This window comes from Podarcis melisellensis (genome assembly GCF_964234715.1).
Source record: "Podarcis melisellensis genome assembly, chromosome: 7".
In the NCBI taxonomy this organism is placed as follows: Eukaryota; Metazoa; Chordata; class Lepidosauria; order Squamata; family Lacertidae; genus Podarcis; species Podarcis melisellensis.
The window spans coordinates 35,283,974-35,302,478 of record NC_138539.1 but is presented as its reverse complement, the minus strand read 5'-3'; the positions used below and the strand labels follow the sequence as shown (position 1 = coordinate 35,302,478).

Here is an 18,505-nt window from a genome sequence, read left to right as displayed (position 1 = left end):
GCGGTGTGGGAACCAAGTTTGCTTTACTCAGCACTGTAAAAATGGGGACTTTAAGAGCTCCGAAAGGGTAACTCCAAACTGAGTGAATGAGCAATAAAATGCCAAGTGAAGCTCAGCGTAAGTGTAAAATGACACAATGGGGCAAAAAGTCACATGTATGCTTATGGGGTCTGAGCTGATGGAGACTGAGCAGGAAAAAGACCTTGGGGTTGTGTTGCATAGCTGATCAAAACTTTTAAGTCACTGTATGGTAGGTGTGAAAAATGCACATTCCATGTTAGGCGTCATTAGGAAAGAAATTTAAAATAAGGCTGGCAGTATTATATTACCTTTATACAAATCCATGGGGTGAACACACTTGGGAGTACTGTGCAGAATTCCAGTTGTTGCATCTCAAAAAAATACACTGTAGAGTCAGAAAGTTCAGAAAATGGCAACCAAAACTAGCAGGGGTTCATAATGCTAGAAACCAGGGTCATTCGGTGAAACCGAATCAGGAAGGAAGTCATCCTTCACACAGTGTATTCTTCATTACAAGGCATGTTGCCGCCTATGAACTTAAATGATTTTAAAGGGGAATTCGACAAATCCATGGAAGAAAAGGTTATTGCTGATTACAAGTCATAACGGATATATGTTGTTTGCAGTATCAGAGACAGTATATCTCTGAATACTAGTTGCTGGGGAATAGCAGTAGCAGAGGGCTATTGCTTTTGGGCACTGCTTATGGGACAATACCAGTAGGCCAGATCCCTAATTCATCCAACCCCTGCAGGCCAACTTTGATAGATGGGCTACCTAACCACCTGTCAGTCACCAGCTGTGGTAATAACCTCAGATTATTGACACTCATAAAAGTTTTAGGAGGGACGCAGGTGGCGCTGTGGGTTAAAGCCTCAGCGCCTAGGACTTGCCGATCGAAAGGTCGGCGGTTCGAATCCCTGCGGCGGGGTGCGCTCCTGCTGCTCGGTCCCAGCGCCTGCCCACCTAGCAGTTCGAAAGCACCCCTGGGTGCAAGTAGATAAATAGGGACCGCTTACCAGCGGGAAGGTAAACGGCGTTTCTGTGTGCGGCTCTGGCTCGCCAGATGCAGCTTTGTCACGCTGGCCACGTGACCCGGAAGTGTCTCCGGACAGCGCTGGCCCCTGGCCTCTTAAGTGAGATGGGCGCACAACCCCAGAGTCTGTCAAGACTGGCCCGTACGGGCAGGGGTACCTTTACCTTTACCTTAAAAGTTTTAGAGTGGCAGCTACAGCAACCTCCTCTGAAGATGCACATTCAGCAACCATCAGCTGACTGGTGCTGGGAGCTTGCCTTGTGATGGGCTTGCTGCCACTGCTGATCAGCTGATAGGCAGTTACAGAGAGTTCCTTTGAAATGTTTCTGGAGGAAGCATTTTGAGTGTAAATAGCTTCCTATGCATGGGATGCAAGTGGCACTGTGGGTTAAACCACAGAGCCTAGGGCTTGCTGATCAGAAGGTCAGTGGTTCGAATCCCTGCAACGGGGTGAGCTCCTGTTACTCGGTCCCTGCTCCTACCAACCTAGCAGTTTGAAAGCACGAAGTGCAAGTAGATAAATAGGTACCGCTCCAGTGGGAAGGTAAACAGCATTTCCGTGCGCTGCTCTGATTCACCACAAGTGGCTTAGTCATGCTGGCCACATGACCCAGAAGCTGTACGCCGGCTCCCTCGGCCAATAAAGTGAGATGAGCGCCGCAACCCCAGAGTCGTCCACGACTGGACCTAACGGTCAGGGGTCCCTTTACCTTTACCTTCCTATGCAGTAGGAAAACTGCTCCGTTTAAATGGAGCATCCCCCATACAGACAAAAACATACTGTTCGGTGGAAGTACTTTGAATGCAAAGCACTTCCTCCAGCCCTATTAACATAGTTTGTCTTCAAATTTTGACTGCTTAATAAACTACTCTTAGTGTAGAATGAACAGACATAGACTGTCATGAAATAATATTTAGTATTGCAATAAAAGCAAGTGGTGTTGAGAAAAAAATACACACACACAAATGTTGGGACAGCTTGGCTCATTTATAATGTTTAATTTTATATGTACAAAATTAGAAAAAAAAATACAGCATATAACAAATTGTATCTGCTAACATGTTGCTGGTTGGATTGTTTTTTTTAGGCACACTTGGTACAATTAGAGTTCCCTTATCATTTCTAAATTACATGATTTCTTCCTTGCTGTTCTGCTGATGCCATGCTACCCTATAGGATTCTAAAACTGCTGGATAAAATATAAATTAGACATCTGAAAATTAAATATCTTTCCCATTAATAAATTATTTGCTCAGTAACTGTTAATAGAACAATGTTGGCAAATGCTTAAGTATTTATCACATGTAACAGAGTATTGTGACACTTTAATTAAAGACTAATTTTTTAGACTGCAATCCAGTGCACTTAACTCGTTGGGGGTGACTTTTAAGCGGAGATGCATATGATTGTCCTGTTATTGCAGAGCCCAAAGCCCATTTTGTCAGATGCATGACATGGTAAGAGGTTTAGGTAGACAGAGAAAGCTGTAGATCTCTCACAGTAGTTTGTGGGTAATTCACACAAAATCCAATAAAATAAGAAAAGTTTATACATCCTGAGGACCTAAAGCTATTGTAACTGCCACAGAACCATCAGAATAGGCTCATTGCCTTGTGCTGGGAAGTGACAAGGCATCGCAGCGTGATAGAGCTTTCCTTTTTGCTTTGCAGAAAATACTGTTGTAGCAAAACTGTTTCATATTAGCAGGTATTCACATCTTTTCAGGGTGCTGGTCCAAGAGGATAAGCAATCAGGGCTTACCCAACTAGGGAATTAATAAATACGTAACAGCTAAAATGTGACTTTTCCCATTAGTGCACTATGCTACCAACCCCTCTCCGGCAGCGGTAGCTAAGTATTTCACAGATAATCCACCTCTCCCCATAAAATAATTTCAAGGAATGATAATCTTCTGAAAGCAAACAGTAAGGCTAAAAAGTGTGCCTAAGCACAATCACTATTCTAAGGACTATGCTACAGTTGGTGCATATTATTTTATGTATTTACTTGTTAGCCCCTTGCCAGCTTGTACAATGAAAGAATAAGTAAAACCTACAATCCTATATTCACTTACTTGAGAGTAAATTCCAGTAAACCCAGTTGCAATTACTTCGGAGTAGACAGAAGGCTCAGAAAAAACTTCACTGAATATAACAAAGATTAATTTTATGTAAACATAAGCTTAGCCTGCAAATATATCTAAATTACTAGCTATTGTTGTATAAAAAGTTTGATCCCTCTCCAGTATCCCAAAGGCACCACAATTGAAAGTAGGTTCATGACTGATAATAAGACAACTTTGTGTATGATGGATTATTTTATGGCTATTAGTCATAACAGCTGAAGTCAGCTTTCGTATTTAGAGGCACCATATTTCTGAATACCAGATATTAAGGCAAGAAACTGAAAATGGCTACTTCCACTTTCCCACACATACCAGCTTCTAAAGGGCATCTAGTTGGCCACTAGGAAGAACAGAGGGGTAGATGAGCCTTTGATCTGATCTTAGGCTGTTCATATATTTGTTTTAATCGTACATCCAGCAGGCAATTCAGTTAACATATAAGAAGCTGCAAAGTGCCTTCTAGTGGAAATATCCCCCTTCCTGTAAAATGGATGGGGAGCCTGTGCCCTTCAGACATTACTGGACTAAAACTCCCATTATCCCTGGCCAGTGGCTGTGCTCGCTAGGGCAAATAGAAGCTAGAGTCCAGCAACATCTAGAGGACCCACACATTCACCACCCCTTTTGTAAAATTTCCATTTTACTTGTTCTCTTCCTTGCCTTAAGAAAGAATGCAGCAGATAAGGCATGTATTCTCCAGAAATATTATTCAGATATCAAAACATTTGGCATTGGTCTAAAAGCAATTTCACATTTATCTAAGGGTTAGCATATGTAGTTGTTTGTTTCACTAACTTCTATAGTCTGAGCCAACCTCAACCCCCATTTAAATCTTCTGTAAATCACACTGAAGCTATCATTGTCATCGTCACCATCATCTCTCTCTCATAGTTTGGTTAATAATCAAATAACTGTGCTTCTCCCAGAACATACTACTTAAACAGAGTAATACTGTGAAGATAACTTTCAGAATCCATCACGAAGTTAGTCCATTCTTGGGAAAGGGTTTCAATGGAGACAGCTTCACCGCCATATTCTTTTGGGAGAATGCTGGCTGGAAAGTGTTGTTGGAGAGTAGGAACATAGTTACTCCCATGCATGTGGATCTGCAATAAGAGGAATTGTTTCTACTTTTACATAATATTCAAGAAGACAAAATTCACTCTCAGAGTATTGTACAGTTTAAGTCCTGTTAAGGCAAGTGGCTTAGTTAATAGGGAAATTGATGTGTACAGTTGTTCATGATGAGACCACTGACTGCCTGTTTCCTACTAGGCCCAATTCAAGGTGTTGAAAGTGTTGCACTCTACCTATATGCAATGCTATTTTTCTAGAAAAAGAGGTGCCAGAGCTCACCATGAACTTCTCCCTTGTTCTCTTGGAATGGCAACGGCACCCACCTAACAGGTGCTGGAACTGAGCTCTGGTGAGCTCTGGCTGAAACAAAAGATCTGCCTATATGACTTATGATTGCATATTATTTTTATCTGATATTTTCAAGTTTTATTATTTGCTTTGTGATACATATATTTTTATTGAATTATTTTGTAAACCATCCTAGGATCTGAACAGATGAAGTACAAGTCTGTGAGCACTTTGAAAATGATGCTGAGTTTACAAAGACCCAGCATAAGTTTCTCAAAAACAAGTAATGCCAAATTAATCTCATTTCTTTTTTCGATAGAGTTACAAGCTTGGTGGATCATGGAAATGCTGTGGACATAGTGTATCTTGATTTCAGGAAGGGTTTTCACAAAGTCTCCCATTATATTATTGCAGAGAAGCTAGTAAAATGTGGCCTGGATGAGGTAACTGTTAGGTGGATTTGTAGCTGATTGCTGCTAAAAACTAAAGAATGGTCACTAACAGTTCCTTGTCATTCTGGGGAAAAGTGCTAAGTGGGGTGCTGCAGGGTTCTGTCCTGGGCCGTTGTTGTTCAATGTCCTTATAAGTGAATTTGATGAAGGTAATGGGGTGATGTTCATCAAATTTGCAGATGACACCAAAGAGGGAGGTGTAGCCAATGCTACTGAAGACAAAATTGGAATTCAAAATATCCTGACCACATTGGAGAACTGTGCCCAAACTAACAAATGAATTTCAATAGGGACAAAGATAAAGATAAGAACCAGCTGCACAAATATAAGATGGGATTGTCAGTACTACGTGTGAAAAGGATCTATGGGTCTTAGACCACCAGCTTAACATGAGTCAACAGTGTGATGAAGCAGCAAAAAAATTCAATGGTCTTATAAGCTGCATCAACAGAAGTATACTGATCAAGGGAAATAATAGTCCTGCTCTATTCTGCCTTGGTCAGAGCACACCTAGAGTCCTGTGTCCAGTTCTGGGCACCACAATTTAAGAAGATTATTGACCAGCTGGAACATGTGCAGAGAAGGGCGACCAAGATGATCAAGGGTCTGGAAATCAAGCCTTATGCAGAATGATTGAGGAAATAGTCTATGTTTAGCCTGGTAAAGAGGACACTGAGATATTATAACCATCTTCAAATATCTAAATGTGTGTCACAAGGAGGATGGAGCAAGCTTGTTTTCTCCTGCTTCAGAAGCTAGGACCTGAACCAATGGATTCAAGTTACAATAAAGGAGATTTTGACTGAACATCAGGAAGAATTTTGTGACAGTAGGAGCTGTTTGACTGTGGAACAGACTCCCTCGGGAGGTGTTGGACTCTCCTTGGAGGTTTTTAAGCAGAGGTTGGATGGTCATCTGCCATAGATACTTTAGTTAAGATTCTTGCATTGCAGGGTGTTGGACTAGATGACCCTCAGGGTCCCTTCCAACTCTACAATTCTAGGGTTCAATGTGGAGCATCTCTACAAGGGCTGTTGTTCTTGTGTAGGCAACCCTTTGGAGACAGTGGGGAATACAGTGTGGCCTACATGGGAAACGTGCATGAAAATAGCTTGAATGGCACCATCTTGTGGCATTTTGAACTATTGTATGAACCCACATTAATGAAATATAAAACTTATAGAACCCTATTGGAATAAAAGAGGTGTGGTCTCTTTTTATTTAAAAAGAAAATGTGTTGGGATAATGTGTGAATTTCATAGAAAAAGAACTAGCATTTACTCACCCGTGCTTTAATCTTTTCTGAGAGGAATGTCTTAATTAGAGCAAAGACCGGGTGAAAGAGCAAAGGCTCATTAACCAAGTGGATTCCACGAACTTTTAGTGGAAAGGCATCCTGCGAAGAGAGCGGAGAGAAGCATGATAGAAGACTAGGATCTTCATATTCTAATGCCTACATTCACATGAGCAGACCTGCCAAAATGCCAGGCTACATTTGATTTTAAGCAGAAGTTTTCTGACTATAGCCACCCCTGGGTTTTCAAGTACTTAGGACTGCATTTATAAAACAGTCACAATGTGCCTATCTCATAAGAAAGAAAATAAATGTGGGGTTGAGAAAATTCAGGAGAATATGGCCCAGTTCAGACAGATATATCTTGCCTTATTAAGCTGAGATATGCCTGTGCCTTGTGCTTAAGCACTCCATTCTCACGCTGCCCTTCCCTCCTCCCTTCTTGGCATTCCTGGGTTAATTAATAATAGTTTCCTCATTACACCTGAACCACCACCAACACTTTCCACCCTGAGCAGCAGGACTTAAGAGGCAACAGTGGATCCACATCTCTGTTCAGCCCCACAGCTCCCAGTCAGGAGTTATATTGGTTCCCTAAGAAGGACGTGACACGCTCTGCCCACTTGACTAAGTGCTAATAATACTAAATATCGGTAGTGGTGTTGTTATAATACCTCAAGCCATCTAGAACAGCAGAATTAGACTGTATTAAAAACACAGGAGCTATCTAATGCTCTTGTTCTCCAAAAACATTGGTACGTGAAAGCCACTATCTGCTTACAGCATAACTAAAATTTAGAACCAAAGCTCACTGTGATCGCAGCAGCTATTATCTTGGCAACCGTAGGCGTGATCTGAAATGCATGAGCGAATCTCCATCCTTGAAGATCAAAGATACCCTTGACTCCATTCCGCTGTGTTTCTAGCTCTCTCACAATGAGCTCAGATGTGATAAGACTTAAACGAAACAAATCAAATGCTGTGAATGTCTTTGGGTCCCATTTTCCTAATGACAAAAGAGAGGAGAGAGGGAGATGAATAAAGTAAGCACTTTCCCCCAAAAAAGGCCAATGGAACTAAAATGGCTTAAACGTGGTACTTTGGCTTAAACTGGACAGTGGACTAGGCTGCAAGAATAATGGGCAAAATACACCCGTTTGCTGATTTCTCACCTGTTTTGAAATGATGAAACTTAAATAAATGCCTAACCCTTCATGGGCTACAAAAATGCTAAGCTGATTTTAACCTTCAGCCCCTTTTCCCTTCTCTCAATTCTTGCTTGCACACAGACCATCCCCACTTCCATGTCTCCTCCAGTGTCCTATTTCAAAGCCCACTTTGTCCATACAACCCATTATTTTTACCTTCATCTCCTTTATTCCTACCTCCTCCTTCCTACAATTCTCCCTTGCACACAGCTCCCCCTCTATTTCTGGGCTTCCTCCTGCCTCAGATTCCACAGCCCCCTTTGCACTCACATACCCTGATGCTATATGTTACTGTACCTTAAAGATGAAGAGAATCTTAAGAGCAAGTCTGTCAGTTAGCTCATTCAGTTAGAAAAGGTTCGACTGAGTTGATGGATGTTGTCACCGTATGAGTGTTTGATAATAAAATATTTGTTCTAAATTTCTACATTGAATCTGGAATGTCATGTTGAAGTCAACACATAGCACCAGGAACTAAATACACTGTGTGAAAGTACTGTGAAATATTTGAGGGCTCCACATCCTCTAATGTCTCTCACACAAGGCAGCTGAGGAAAAGAAAAGGGGAAAGAGAAAAGGGAGAGATATTGAGAGGGAAATGCAGGTTTTAAACAAGTGGCAGAGGTTTGAATAAAGTGGGAGACACTGAAAGAAAAAGTGACAGTTTAAAAGAAGGTTTCAATGCTGCAAGAAGGAAGCTGGGAGCAGCACTTTTTGTGTTTGCTTTTTGGTGTTATTTTCTGTGTACAATTTCTGTGTTGTACCCACCTGTGCTACTTTTTTAAACCACGATCACAACAACCCTCCCTTTCCAATCTATTCAGACCCCTCCCACCACCTTTCCATTCTCGGAGTCCTTCCTAGCTTCCAGCCATGGCCATTGCTGTTGTGAAACCTGCCTTCTCTTCTGCCTCCTCCACCCTAACTTCATGCAAATCCAGGATTCTGATGAAGTACTACAAATCCACCAGTGGGGGCTGCGAGATGACAGCCTTACATTACAAGTCAGAGGCAGAGCATGCTACTTGCCAGTGTTGCAAAAAGAAAAGCTACTTGCCAATTCTGTAAATGAGAACTTTGCTACCAGCTAGGTCCCTCTCCTTCAGAACTCCAAGGTAACCAGATTTCATCAGACCAAGGACAGAGAAAGGCCGTACATCTCCAACTATTTCTGGGAATTCAGCTCTCCACTTGTGATAGTTTTTCAATAGCTGGGAAAGAAATAGCAGAAAGAGGGGGAGATAGTACCGCAAAGCAGTCAGTTGTAGAGTATTCTGTTACATGATTCTTATGTTGTAAAACATTACTACCCTTCTTGCTAAGTATATGCATACTTTTATCTCAGTTAAGTTCACAAACTGTGCAAATATATTCTAACATTTAGGCTGGTTTGCTTTTGTTGAAATTAAACTCCTGTAACAATAGACTTGACCGTAGGTAGCTTAGTCGATAAGAGTGTGATGCTGATAATGCCAAGGTTGCAGGTTTAATCCCTGTGGTGCAATTAGGTAGCAAGGAGTCTGGATTTTAATCCCTACTCAGAGATGAGGCTCACAGGTTAATCCTGTACCATTCAATATACAGCATCTCAAGCTAACCTGCCTCACATGATTGCTGTGAGGGGGTGGGGAAGCAGGCCCTCGTGTTCATTGCCTTGAACTTGATGGGAGGAAGAACAGTGCACGATTGTGACAGAAAGCATAAGCTTCCAAAACAGGACCAGTATAAGGTTTCCAACCCAGCCTTCACCATAAAGGTATATAATCATACAATTGAAAACAAGTAAAACTTGCTTACAAGTATACAATGTTAAGAAGCAAAACAATTTCAAACAAAGCAGCATAGGTGTGGGTCCCACAATTATTAACACGGTCACTTAGGCTGAATTCTGTGCTGGCTTACCTTGGAGTAAACCCCACTGGATCCTATTTGCATCTGAGTAAGCATGTAAAGAAATCACTGAAACCAAGCATGTGGGTTGTATCCAAAGAAGACATCCCATGAGTGCAAAGACTTCTGCCTGCACAACGAGACTTCCCTTCCCCTAAATCTCCTCTGGAAGGTTGGGGGTTTCCTCAGAAACAGACTGGGAGGTGTAGAAGACAAGGGAGGAAAAGTCCTGTTGTGCAGGTGAAAGTATTCATGCTGATGGAATGACTTCATTGGATTCAACCCTAGATTTTTCCACACACCACCAATAAACAATGCAGATAGCAACACCTTTTTACAGCAAGACTGTTGAGCACTATAGAGATTTTTTTGGTTGCTAGCCTGGTTCAGAGACAATGTTGATCTTTCTTTCTGGAGGAAAAGAAAACAGATCCTTTCCCCATTGGTACTGTATTCAGAACAAGGTAGAATTCAGGAGCACTACATAACTATTATCCAACCAGAACATGATTTTTACATAAGTCTTGTCTAACAGGAATTTTACTTGGAACAATATTTGCTACTTAATAGGTTACACTCGGTAGGTAAACAGGAAAATATCCACAGTTTATTTTAAGACTTATCCAGGTAGATGAAGCTACCTTTCAATTACTATTCTTCTGTCAACAATTCATTTCTTTTTCTTTCTCATAAATGCAAAATAATAATACAAGTTTTCCCCTTCATTTTTTGGTCCCATTATCAAATCTGTATAAATTGTCTCACTTTCATTAAGAACAAAGCTTCCAAGGAGTAATTTGTTGATATCTGAATGCACTTGCCCCATGATCAACATGAAGCAAGTCCCTTTGGGCAATCATTCTGGAATATGGAGCAGTTTTTGATACCTTCAGAACTATGTTAAGTAACTAAATGTGCTAAACAAAGAAGCTAAATGTACAAGTGTGAAGAAGTGCCTGGAAAGAATGAAGAAATGAGCCAAGCTTCTCTTTTAATAGAGAAATCCAGCATCTTCTTTCTGCACTCTCACCTAATGAATACATTTGGGCGGATGATCTTATCTTGCATTCATATCAGTGTACGTACAACCTATAATTTCATTCGAGTTTTGTCTTTCATTGTTCTGATCAGTATCTGCGTGTTTCCTGAACATGCATACTTCTTATATTGAGACAGAGGACTTTGCTTATGGATTTTCACATTTGTACCAATGCACCCACTAACAAATCTGATTCAGTTTACTCAGGTCATCTGTAGAGTGATCTCATGATCTTAGCCATCAACACAGTTATTCTAAGGCATTTTCATTTACCAATTAAAGCAGGAATGACAAGTACCCAGGGCTCAAAAGATAAATTAATGTATAGCTTTAAAGGTTCATGTGCTTCTCATATGAGAAATGATTTATCCACATTAATCATCCTTAGGCTTTCAACCGGAAATATTTGGGTTGGAAAAAGTCTAGCCTCACAGTTTGTTCCCAAATGTTGGAGAAATTCTTATGAACTTTGAAAGGATATTTCCCAATGCTTAATTCTTAGCCTTTCCCCCATTTTCAACAGGATGCTTGTTTTTCCAATAACACTTTATGTTGTGACATAATCCTCCTTATTTTGAATAACACTTATGGCAAAGGAAACAGATTTGTTAAGTTTAATACACAAGCGTTCACAGTTTGGGACTGTATTAAACAAACACCATGATTCCTTATCTCTGGATTGTGCCGAGCTCCTAAATCAGGAATACTGTATCACACTGAACTAAGATTGTGTATACATTGCAGGGGTACCATGACCTAAGCCAGTGATGGCCAAACTTGGCCCTCCAGCTGTTTTGGGACTACAACTCCCATCATCCCTAGCTAACAGGACCAGTGGTCAGGGATGATGGAAACTGTAGTCCCAAAACAGCTGGAGGGCCAAGTTTGGCCATCACTGACCTAAGCCATATCTTCCCAAGTGCTTCCACTGCTGTGAAGTACCTTGAATGAAGCAGTGTGGGAAGGAGACTGATCAGTCAGATCAGGAGGAACCCTTGTGGACTATTAATGGCAAGAGGAAGGCATAAAAGGAAGGGTCAAAAGGTAGGAAATGTGCACAACAGGGGATGGAGTTGGTGGGTGGATGTGGTCTAACAGGAGACAGAGCCAAAAGAAGAAAAGGCTGACAACTGGTATTGGCAGCAGAGTTGTACCAAGGCTTAAGTCAGCCAAACCCACACAAGCAGCTGTTGTGAGAAACCCAGACCCTACCTGGAAGTATATACTTGGAGCAGAAATCTAGAAATAGATTGCCCTGGGAGATTAAGAGAGCACAGAAGTTCTTACGTCTATTTCACCAGGCATATTCATGGAGCGCTTATTCGTTCATTTATACAGATGTTTTGCGCAAAACTGCTTTTGTACAAAACTGCTACATTAAAAATAAATTTGGCCTATTTACAATTACCCTATTTACAATGGTTACTGTCATCTATCTATAGGGCCCATTGGTATTTCAAGATTCCTTACTAGCCACAGTTCTGAAGGAAATCCTTTCTTGAAGGCAGTATTTCTTCTTTTCCACCTTTGACACTGAGGGTTGTCCCTGAGTAATTCCACCCACTTGAAGTTGTTTTCTAATGTTGTTAATATCTATCTATCATCTATCTATCTATCTATCTATCTATCTATCTATCTATCTATCTATCATCTATCTATGCAAAGCATGCGTACTATGAATGTTGCCTTCCTCAATTACAAACCGTTTCTATCTTTGCCATTTCTCAACTACTCAGAGGAAAGCTCCTAGATACAATAGTGATAATAGATTTTCTGTCACAGCCACAGCAGTAAAGAATGCTGGCACACTTGCGTGCATTAGTGATCCAGTGAGGAGTTAGGCTGGAGACCAAATGTATCACTTTGCTAGGCTCCCCATAACAGTATGAATAAAGGTTGCCATTTGTAGCAAAGTATTAGTTGTAGCACTTGTTCTATTCTGACTGTGAATCAATAACTGCACAAAAGGAGTGCAAGGCAAGCAACTAACATTAACTGACTCAGGAGTGAGTATAATTACCTTGATATAATTCAAGTGGTGCAACCGTGTGGTTTTTCCTCCTCTATCATATAACCAAAGCACACACCCCAAATGAGTAGATAATTGTGGATGCTGGAGACTCCCAAGGCTTTAAAAACAATGACAACACCACTGTTGGGAAGATGCCAACAGTTCTATGCTCCCTAACAGACCAGCTTCATATTACTCAATAATTGTGCTTGCTTGCAAGGTTTTAGGTTACCAGAGATCCTTAAGTTGCCAAGGATCTGAGACTAATGCACAGGAGATGTTCTTTCTGATAGGCCACTGGAAGTAAAGAAGGTCAGTAGATGGCCTTCCAGCTGCTTCTCTAGCCCACAATGCATCAACAAACACCCTCATCCTAGACCACTTCCATCAAAGACTTATGGGAGATAAGTTGACAGCAAGTTTCTTCCTGCAAGCACCAGTAAGGGGCTGGATGATGAAGAAGAATAAATGAGAGGAGGTGGAATGAGAGAGAGGTCACATGGGTTTGAGGGGCAGGAGAACAGAGAGGAAAAGCTATGGGAGTATTCATTTCCCTTCTGTACTCCTCTCTTGTGAGTACCGGTATATGTATGCATACATGTGAGTAGAAATGCATTTGTGTGTGTGTGTGAAAGGAAGTGTAAAGGTGGGGTTCCATACCTATTAAATGAAGGTTTTATATGCATGCTAAAATGTGGGAGAAATGTTTGCATGTGTGCTTTGAGGTTTTCTGCAATCAAGCCGTATATAAATATTATGAAATAAAATAAATCAACACACGGGCATCTGTGAATCAGCAAGAGCCCTCTTCCTTCCTGTGCCCTAATTTCCTGTACCTTTTTCCTAGGATGAAAGAGAATCAGGTAGTCTTGTATTATTGATGTATGAATGGCACTGCAAACAGACATCAAATAAACTTTGTGCTTTTATATTATTGGAAATGCAGGTATAAGCATTTATATTATCATCAGAAGCTTAAAAGACAATACTGAATGGGTTTTCAGCTGAGCCATTCAGATCCTATATCCTTCTTCTGAGGATATGCTCACCTAGCCACTTCATGGTCTGAAGATCACTGTTTCCTTTCTTTTTGCTTTCCTCTGTGCCTTACCCACTGGCAGCATGACTTACAAAACTTTAAAAGATATACAAACATACGGTATTTATTCCTTCTTCAGTTCTCCGTTAGCATACATGGCATTAACATGAGTCCATGTTTTATTCGTGACAAAGGGAGGTGCTTAATCTCCTAAATAATCCCTGAAAATTGTCTTTCTTTTAACAGTGGTAGAGTATCAGTGCTGCACACCCCAAGGTCCAAGGTCCAATCCTCAGCATATCCAGGTAGGTCTGGCATAGATCCCAATCTGAAACCTGAAAAACTGCTGCTAATCAGGGAAAACAATACTGAGCTAGGCACTGTAGTAGATAATGGTCTGACTCAATAGAAGACCACCCTATGTTACTATTCTCTGCACCAACCAAGAACCTACAACTGCACAAACCAGCATGCAACGTGTGTGTGTAATTAGTTTCCCAATATATTCCCAATAATAGCCAAATTTTAACAACAATTAATTCCCAAATTATACAATTATCAAAATGGCAGTCAACTTCCAATTAATACATTTTAGTGTATTTAGGCTCCCTGCATGGTGGTTTGGGTGCATTTCCAATCTTAAATCACTGCACTCCATAAACTTAATGAATGTCAGTTACTTTTCAGTTATAATAATAATCCCTTAGTTAAAAGCTACATAATCAATGATTTCTATTCATGATGTTACAATATATAAGTTTATAAAGCTTCAAGTGACAAACTCAGACTATTATCTTTATTCTGTTCTGTGTGTGAAAACTGTTATGTCCCTGGAGATTCCTTCTGTCCATATATGGTGTTGTCTCTTTCACTTCTCAGTTGTTGTTTAACACCAAACGTTAAAACTTCCCTAAACAGGGCTGCCTTCAGATGTCTTCTAAAAGTCAGATAGTTGTTTATTTCCTTGACATCTGAAGAGAGGGTGTTCCACAGGGAGGGCGCCACTACCGAGAAGGCCCTCTGCCTGGTTCCCTGTAACTTCGCTTCTTGCAGTGAGGGAACCAGCAGCCACTTCCCTCTCTTTTCTTTGCAATATGATGTGACATTGGGCTGCCCCATCACCAACATCTAATGATATGTGGCTGTTGGTAGGGCAATGTGCAAGAGCAATGATATTGCATCACACACTGTGTTATAACGGCAAACAAAGAGGGACGAAGAGTGACAGCAGCTCCATATTTGTTTACAAGACATGTTACATGGAGTTCTGTGATTGTAACACTGCACATGCTTTCCCACCCCTTTCAGAAAGCAGCCACAGGGTTGTGTGGGTGCGTGAGAGAGAAATCTGAAAACAAGATTCGGAGAAATACTCACCAGTTTAACATTCTGTTCTCACAGTGGCTGGCTATATACCCGTGGGAAACCCATAAGTAGGATGGGAGAACACAGTGTTCTCTCCCAGTTGCGAAGGAAGGGGGTGCGAGGGGGTGTGTGGCTCGCCCTGGGTGCCATTACTGGGGCAGGGGTGACAAACTAAGTTTTTTTTTTAATTGGGCTCACAAAACTTTTTAGGAGTGGCGTGGTGGCTTAGGTGCCTGCAGGTTCCACTCTGCCTGAAATGGCAGCGTGGGACTTGCGTCTGCCTACTGCCTCTCCCTCAGCTGCCCTACAGCTGAGGGAGAGGCAGCGGAGAGGCTCAAGGGCTGGAGAAGCTCGCCCCAACCCATGGGCAGTTCGCCCTGCCCCTGGCTGCAGGACACGCGCCTGTACCAGACACCCAAGCGGCTAGCTATGCCACTGTTCTCTCTACTTGGGATTCCCAGAAACTGGTACTTAGAGGCATACTGCCTCCAACAGCAGAGGCAGAACATCTCAACAGCTTCTAGCCATAATGGCTACCATTATCCTCCATGCATTTATCTAATTTATCTAATGAGAGCCAGTGTGGTGTAGTGCTTAAGAGCGGTAGTCTCGTAATCTGGTGAACCGGGTTCGCGTCTCCGCTCCTCCACATGCAGCTGCTGGGTGATCTTGGGCTAGTCACACTTCTTTGAAGTCTCTCAGCCCCACTCACCTCACAGAGTGTTTGTTGTGGAGGAGAAAGGGAAAGGAGAATGTTAGCCGCTTTGAGACTCCTTCGGGTAGCGATAAAGTGGGATATCAAATCCAAACTCCTCCTCCTCTTCTTCTTCTAATTATCTTTTAAAGGTGGTAACTATAACTACATCTTTGATCAGGAACAGTGTGCGCATGGATTAGCCCTTTGCAGTGCTTTTTTCTGGGGGAGACACAGGGGTACACATACCCCTAAACGTGTTGTGAATCTTTGTACTTTTGTCCATTTACTGTATTTATTTCCCCTGATTTGAACTATAAAATTGTGATTTTCTTGAGTCAAATCAAGAGTACTACTCCTAAATATTTTTTAAGAAAAAAAGCACTGGCCCTTTGTCCCCATATAAAATCCCTGAATTAAAGTGCCTACCCAGATGCTACTGGTCTTCTTAGATGTTTGCCACACACCAGAGGAACAGCTAGCATATTAGTATCCTACCTACTGCTTGCTTCAGATAACGTGGGTTGTTGTTTTTTACTGCTTCTTGCCATACTGAGAAGCACAGGCATTATCACAGATGATTTTACAAACACAAAAAGGTACAAAAAGGGTAAGAAAAATAGACAATTCTAAACAGTATCCTGAAATAAAAAGTTCCTTAAAAACAAGTGCACCTGGGGGGAGGAATTACATTAACTGGAAAAATACATAAAGTTGAAAGGGTCCAAAGACAGATGCAGTAATCTATGAATGAGGAACTATGTTTTACAAGACCATGTCTCTGGTGTTTTATATGCAAACATAGATGTGTGAGCTTCAGGACAAATGAACAATCCAAAAGATTGTTGGTGGACTTGCCTCTCACTGGGCTTTATAGGACAAACTTTGGACTATTTGCTGCACACAACATGGTATTCTTTATGTGATGCTGTGCATCTAATGCCATATATTTTGTTTTTTGTGATGTAAAGAAACTTTGGGAACTATTTTTTCACTACGCCTTTTTTTTAAGGACTTGTATTTTTAAAACAAGTATTTTACTGCCCCTCAAGAATAGTAACATTAAGCAGAAACTGTGCAAAGCAAAAATATACCATCAATTTATTTCATTCTAACATTTAGCAGGCGTGGTGTGTTTCCAGAGCAAGGCCACCCATGAGGGCAGGTGAGGCAACCAACTCAGGCCACAGGGCTCACAGGGGCAGCAGATCTCAATGTTAGTCTTTCTCTCCCTCCCCCTTAGTCCTGCTGTGGAGTTCACTCACCCCTTCTTCCCTGGCCAGGGAAGGTTGGCCTCAGTTGCAAAAATGCCCTGTGTGTTTGTAACAAGGTGCCTATGAATAGGAAGTCGATGCTGTTAAATAACTGTAGTGTCCATCCTTAAGCTTGTAAAGGTAGGAAGCCCCAGAGTGGGGTGGGGCCCAAAGCTGCCATGTAAAGCTGCTTTAACTCAAGGGGCTCCTAAATATCCTGAAGTATTATTGCATGTGCATACATGGCCATTTCCAAGAGCTGTTCTAAGAGCTACTTTAAATAGCAATATGATGCTTGTTTCTGGTGTGGCTAAAGCCCTCTCCATAGCCTGCCACAGTTCAGCCTGGCTATAATAATAAATAATAATTTTTTATTTATATCCCGCCCTTCCCAGTTCAGAAAACCGGGCTCAGGGCGGCTAACAACAAATTTAAAACAATTGATGCAACAACAAAACAACATAAAATACAGTATAAAACGTGAATAACAATAAATTCAGAATTCAAAAATTAATTGCACATTACACAGAAGTGCAACCGACCCATGTCCTCCTCTTATGCTTTGCAGTGGGCAAACTGATTCTCTGCCTGCATCTCGCTTGTAGTGAGATGCGTGCTGTAGTCACAACCTGAAGTTTAGGCATCTCGAGAAAGCGTGGTAGTGCTGCAATCTTAGGCAAGGTGGGACTGAGTCCCTGATATGTGTGCACTGAAAAACAGTGAGCTAGGTAGGTTTCCCCCCGCGCGCTCCGCCTTGAGCAGCCGGCGTCCCCCGCAGCCCGGGTGGGCTAGACGCGCCTATCGTGCCCGCGCCCGCGCGCTCCCTTTACCTTCCATGCCAGCTCGGCGTCGAAATCCCGAGCTCGCAAGAAGCGGACCAGAAAGGCGTCGGACAGGGACCAGGGCGAAGGATGCACGTTCTCCTCCAGGGCTCGGCGCCTCAGCGCGGCCACGGCGGCCCTCACGACCGGGGAGCCGTCGGGCAGCTCGTTGAGGTTCCCTTTCAGGACGCACGGCTCGTCTTGGCTCATGGCGCCACCTCCCCGCCGACTCCCTCGCCTCGGCCTGGCGCGGCTGCAACTGAGAGACGAGCGAGGGCTTCCCATGGCCCCGCTCCTCCGGCCCCATTACATAATAACGAGGGCGAGGAGTGCCTGGCGCGGCTGCCAAATTGGCGGCCGAGCCCGCTGCCAAGCAAACCGTCGAGTCTGCGCCGCGCCTCCCCATGGCAAACAGGAGCCGCCGCTTTCCTCAGCAGCCTTCGCCCACTCGGCTCCGAGCCAGGCTGCCTCGACTCCTGCGCCTCCGCAGGCGCAACTGACGAGGGTCCCCCGGGCCTGGCGTACCGCACTGTGAAGCACTAGGGGCGGAGAAGGGACAAGGAGAACCCAAGCCCGGCTCCCCCCGTGAGAACCTCGTGGGCCACCAAGCGCAGCCTTGGTTCCTTGTCAACCTTCTTAGCACGTACATGGCTCATGTAGGACCAAACCACTGGGGCCCTGGATTGGAGGGGTGTGCGCATGGCTTCTAGCTTATATTCAAGAAGGTGAAGGGAAGAGTTCAAAATGAAATGCGAGTTGGGGTCGGGGTCGCCGGGAGTTCATTTCCCTTTCCTGAAGAAACAAGCCTCACGCTCCCCAGCCCTGTAGCAAATGAGTGCCTCTCATCGTGTGTAGAGGGGCTTTCCCTTACCCGCTAAAGCCCTCTTCCAG

At 42.7% G+C, this 18,505-nt stretch overlaps 1 protein-coding gene across 1 annotated transcript; it reads right to left on the bottom strand.

The window, feature by feature from the left end:
• Positions 1-2,036: 2,036 nt before the first annotated feature.
• TTPA (alpha tocopherol transfer protein) lies at positions 2,037-18,272 on the bottom strand. The gene is made up of 5 exons (XM_081917635.1): positions 17,624-18,272; positions 8,560-8,713; positions 7,107-7,300; positions 6,286-6,396; positions 2,037-4,289 (listed from the first exon to the last, which is right to left on the bottom strand). The coding sequence occupies exons 1-5, from the start codon at positions 17,897-17,899 to the stop codon at positions 4,116-4,118; spliced, it is 909 nt and encodes a 302-aa protein (XP_081773761.1). The 5' UTR covers positions 17,900-18,272; the 3' UTR covers positions 2,037-4,115.
• Positions 18,273-18,505: the final 233 nt, after the last annotated feature.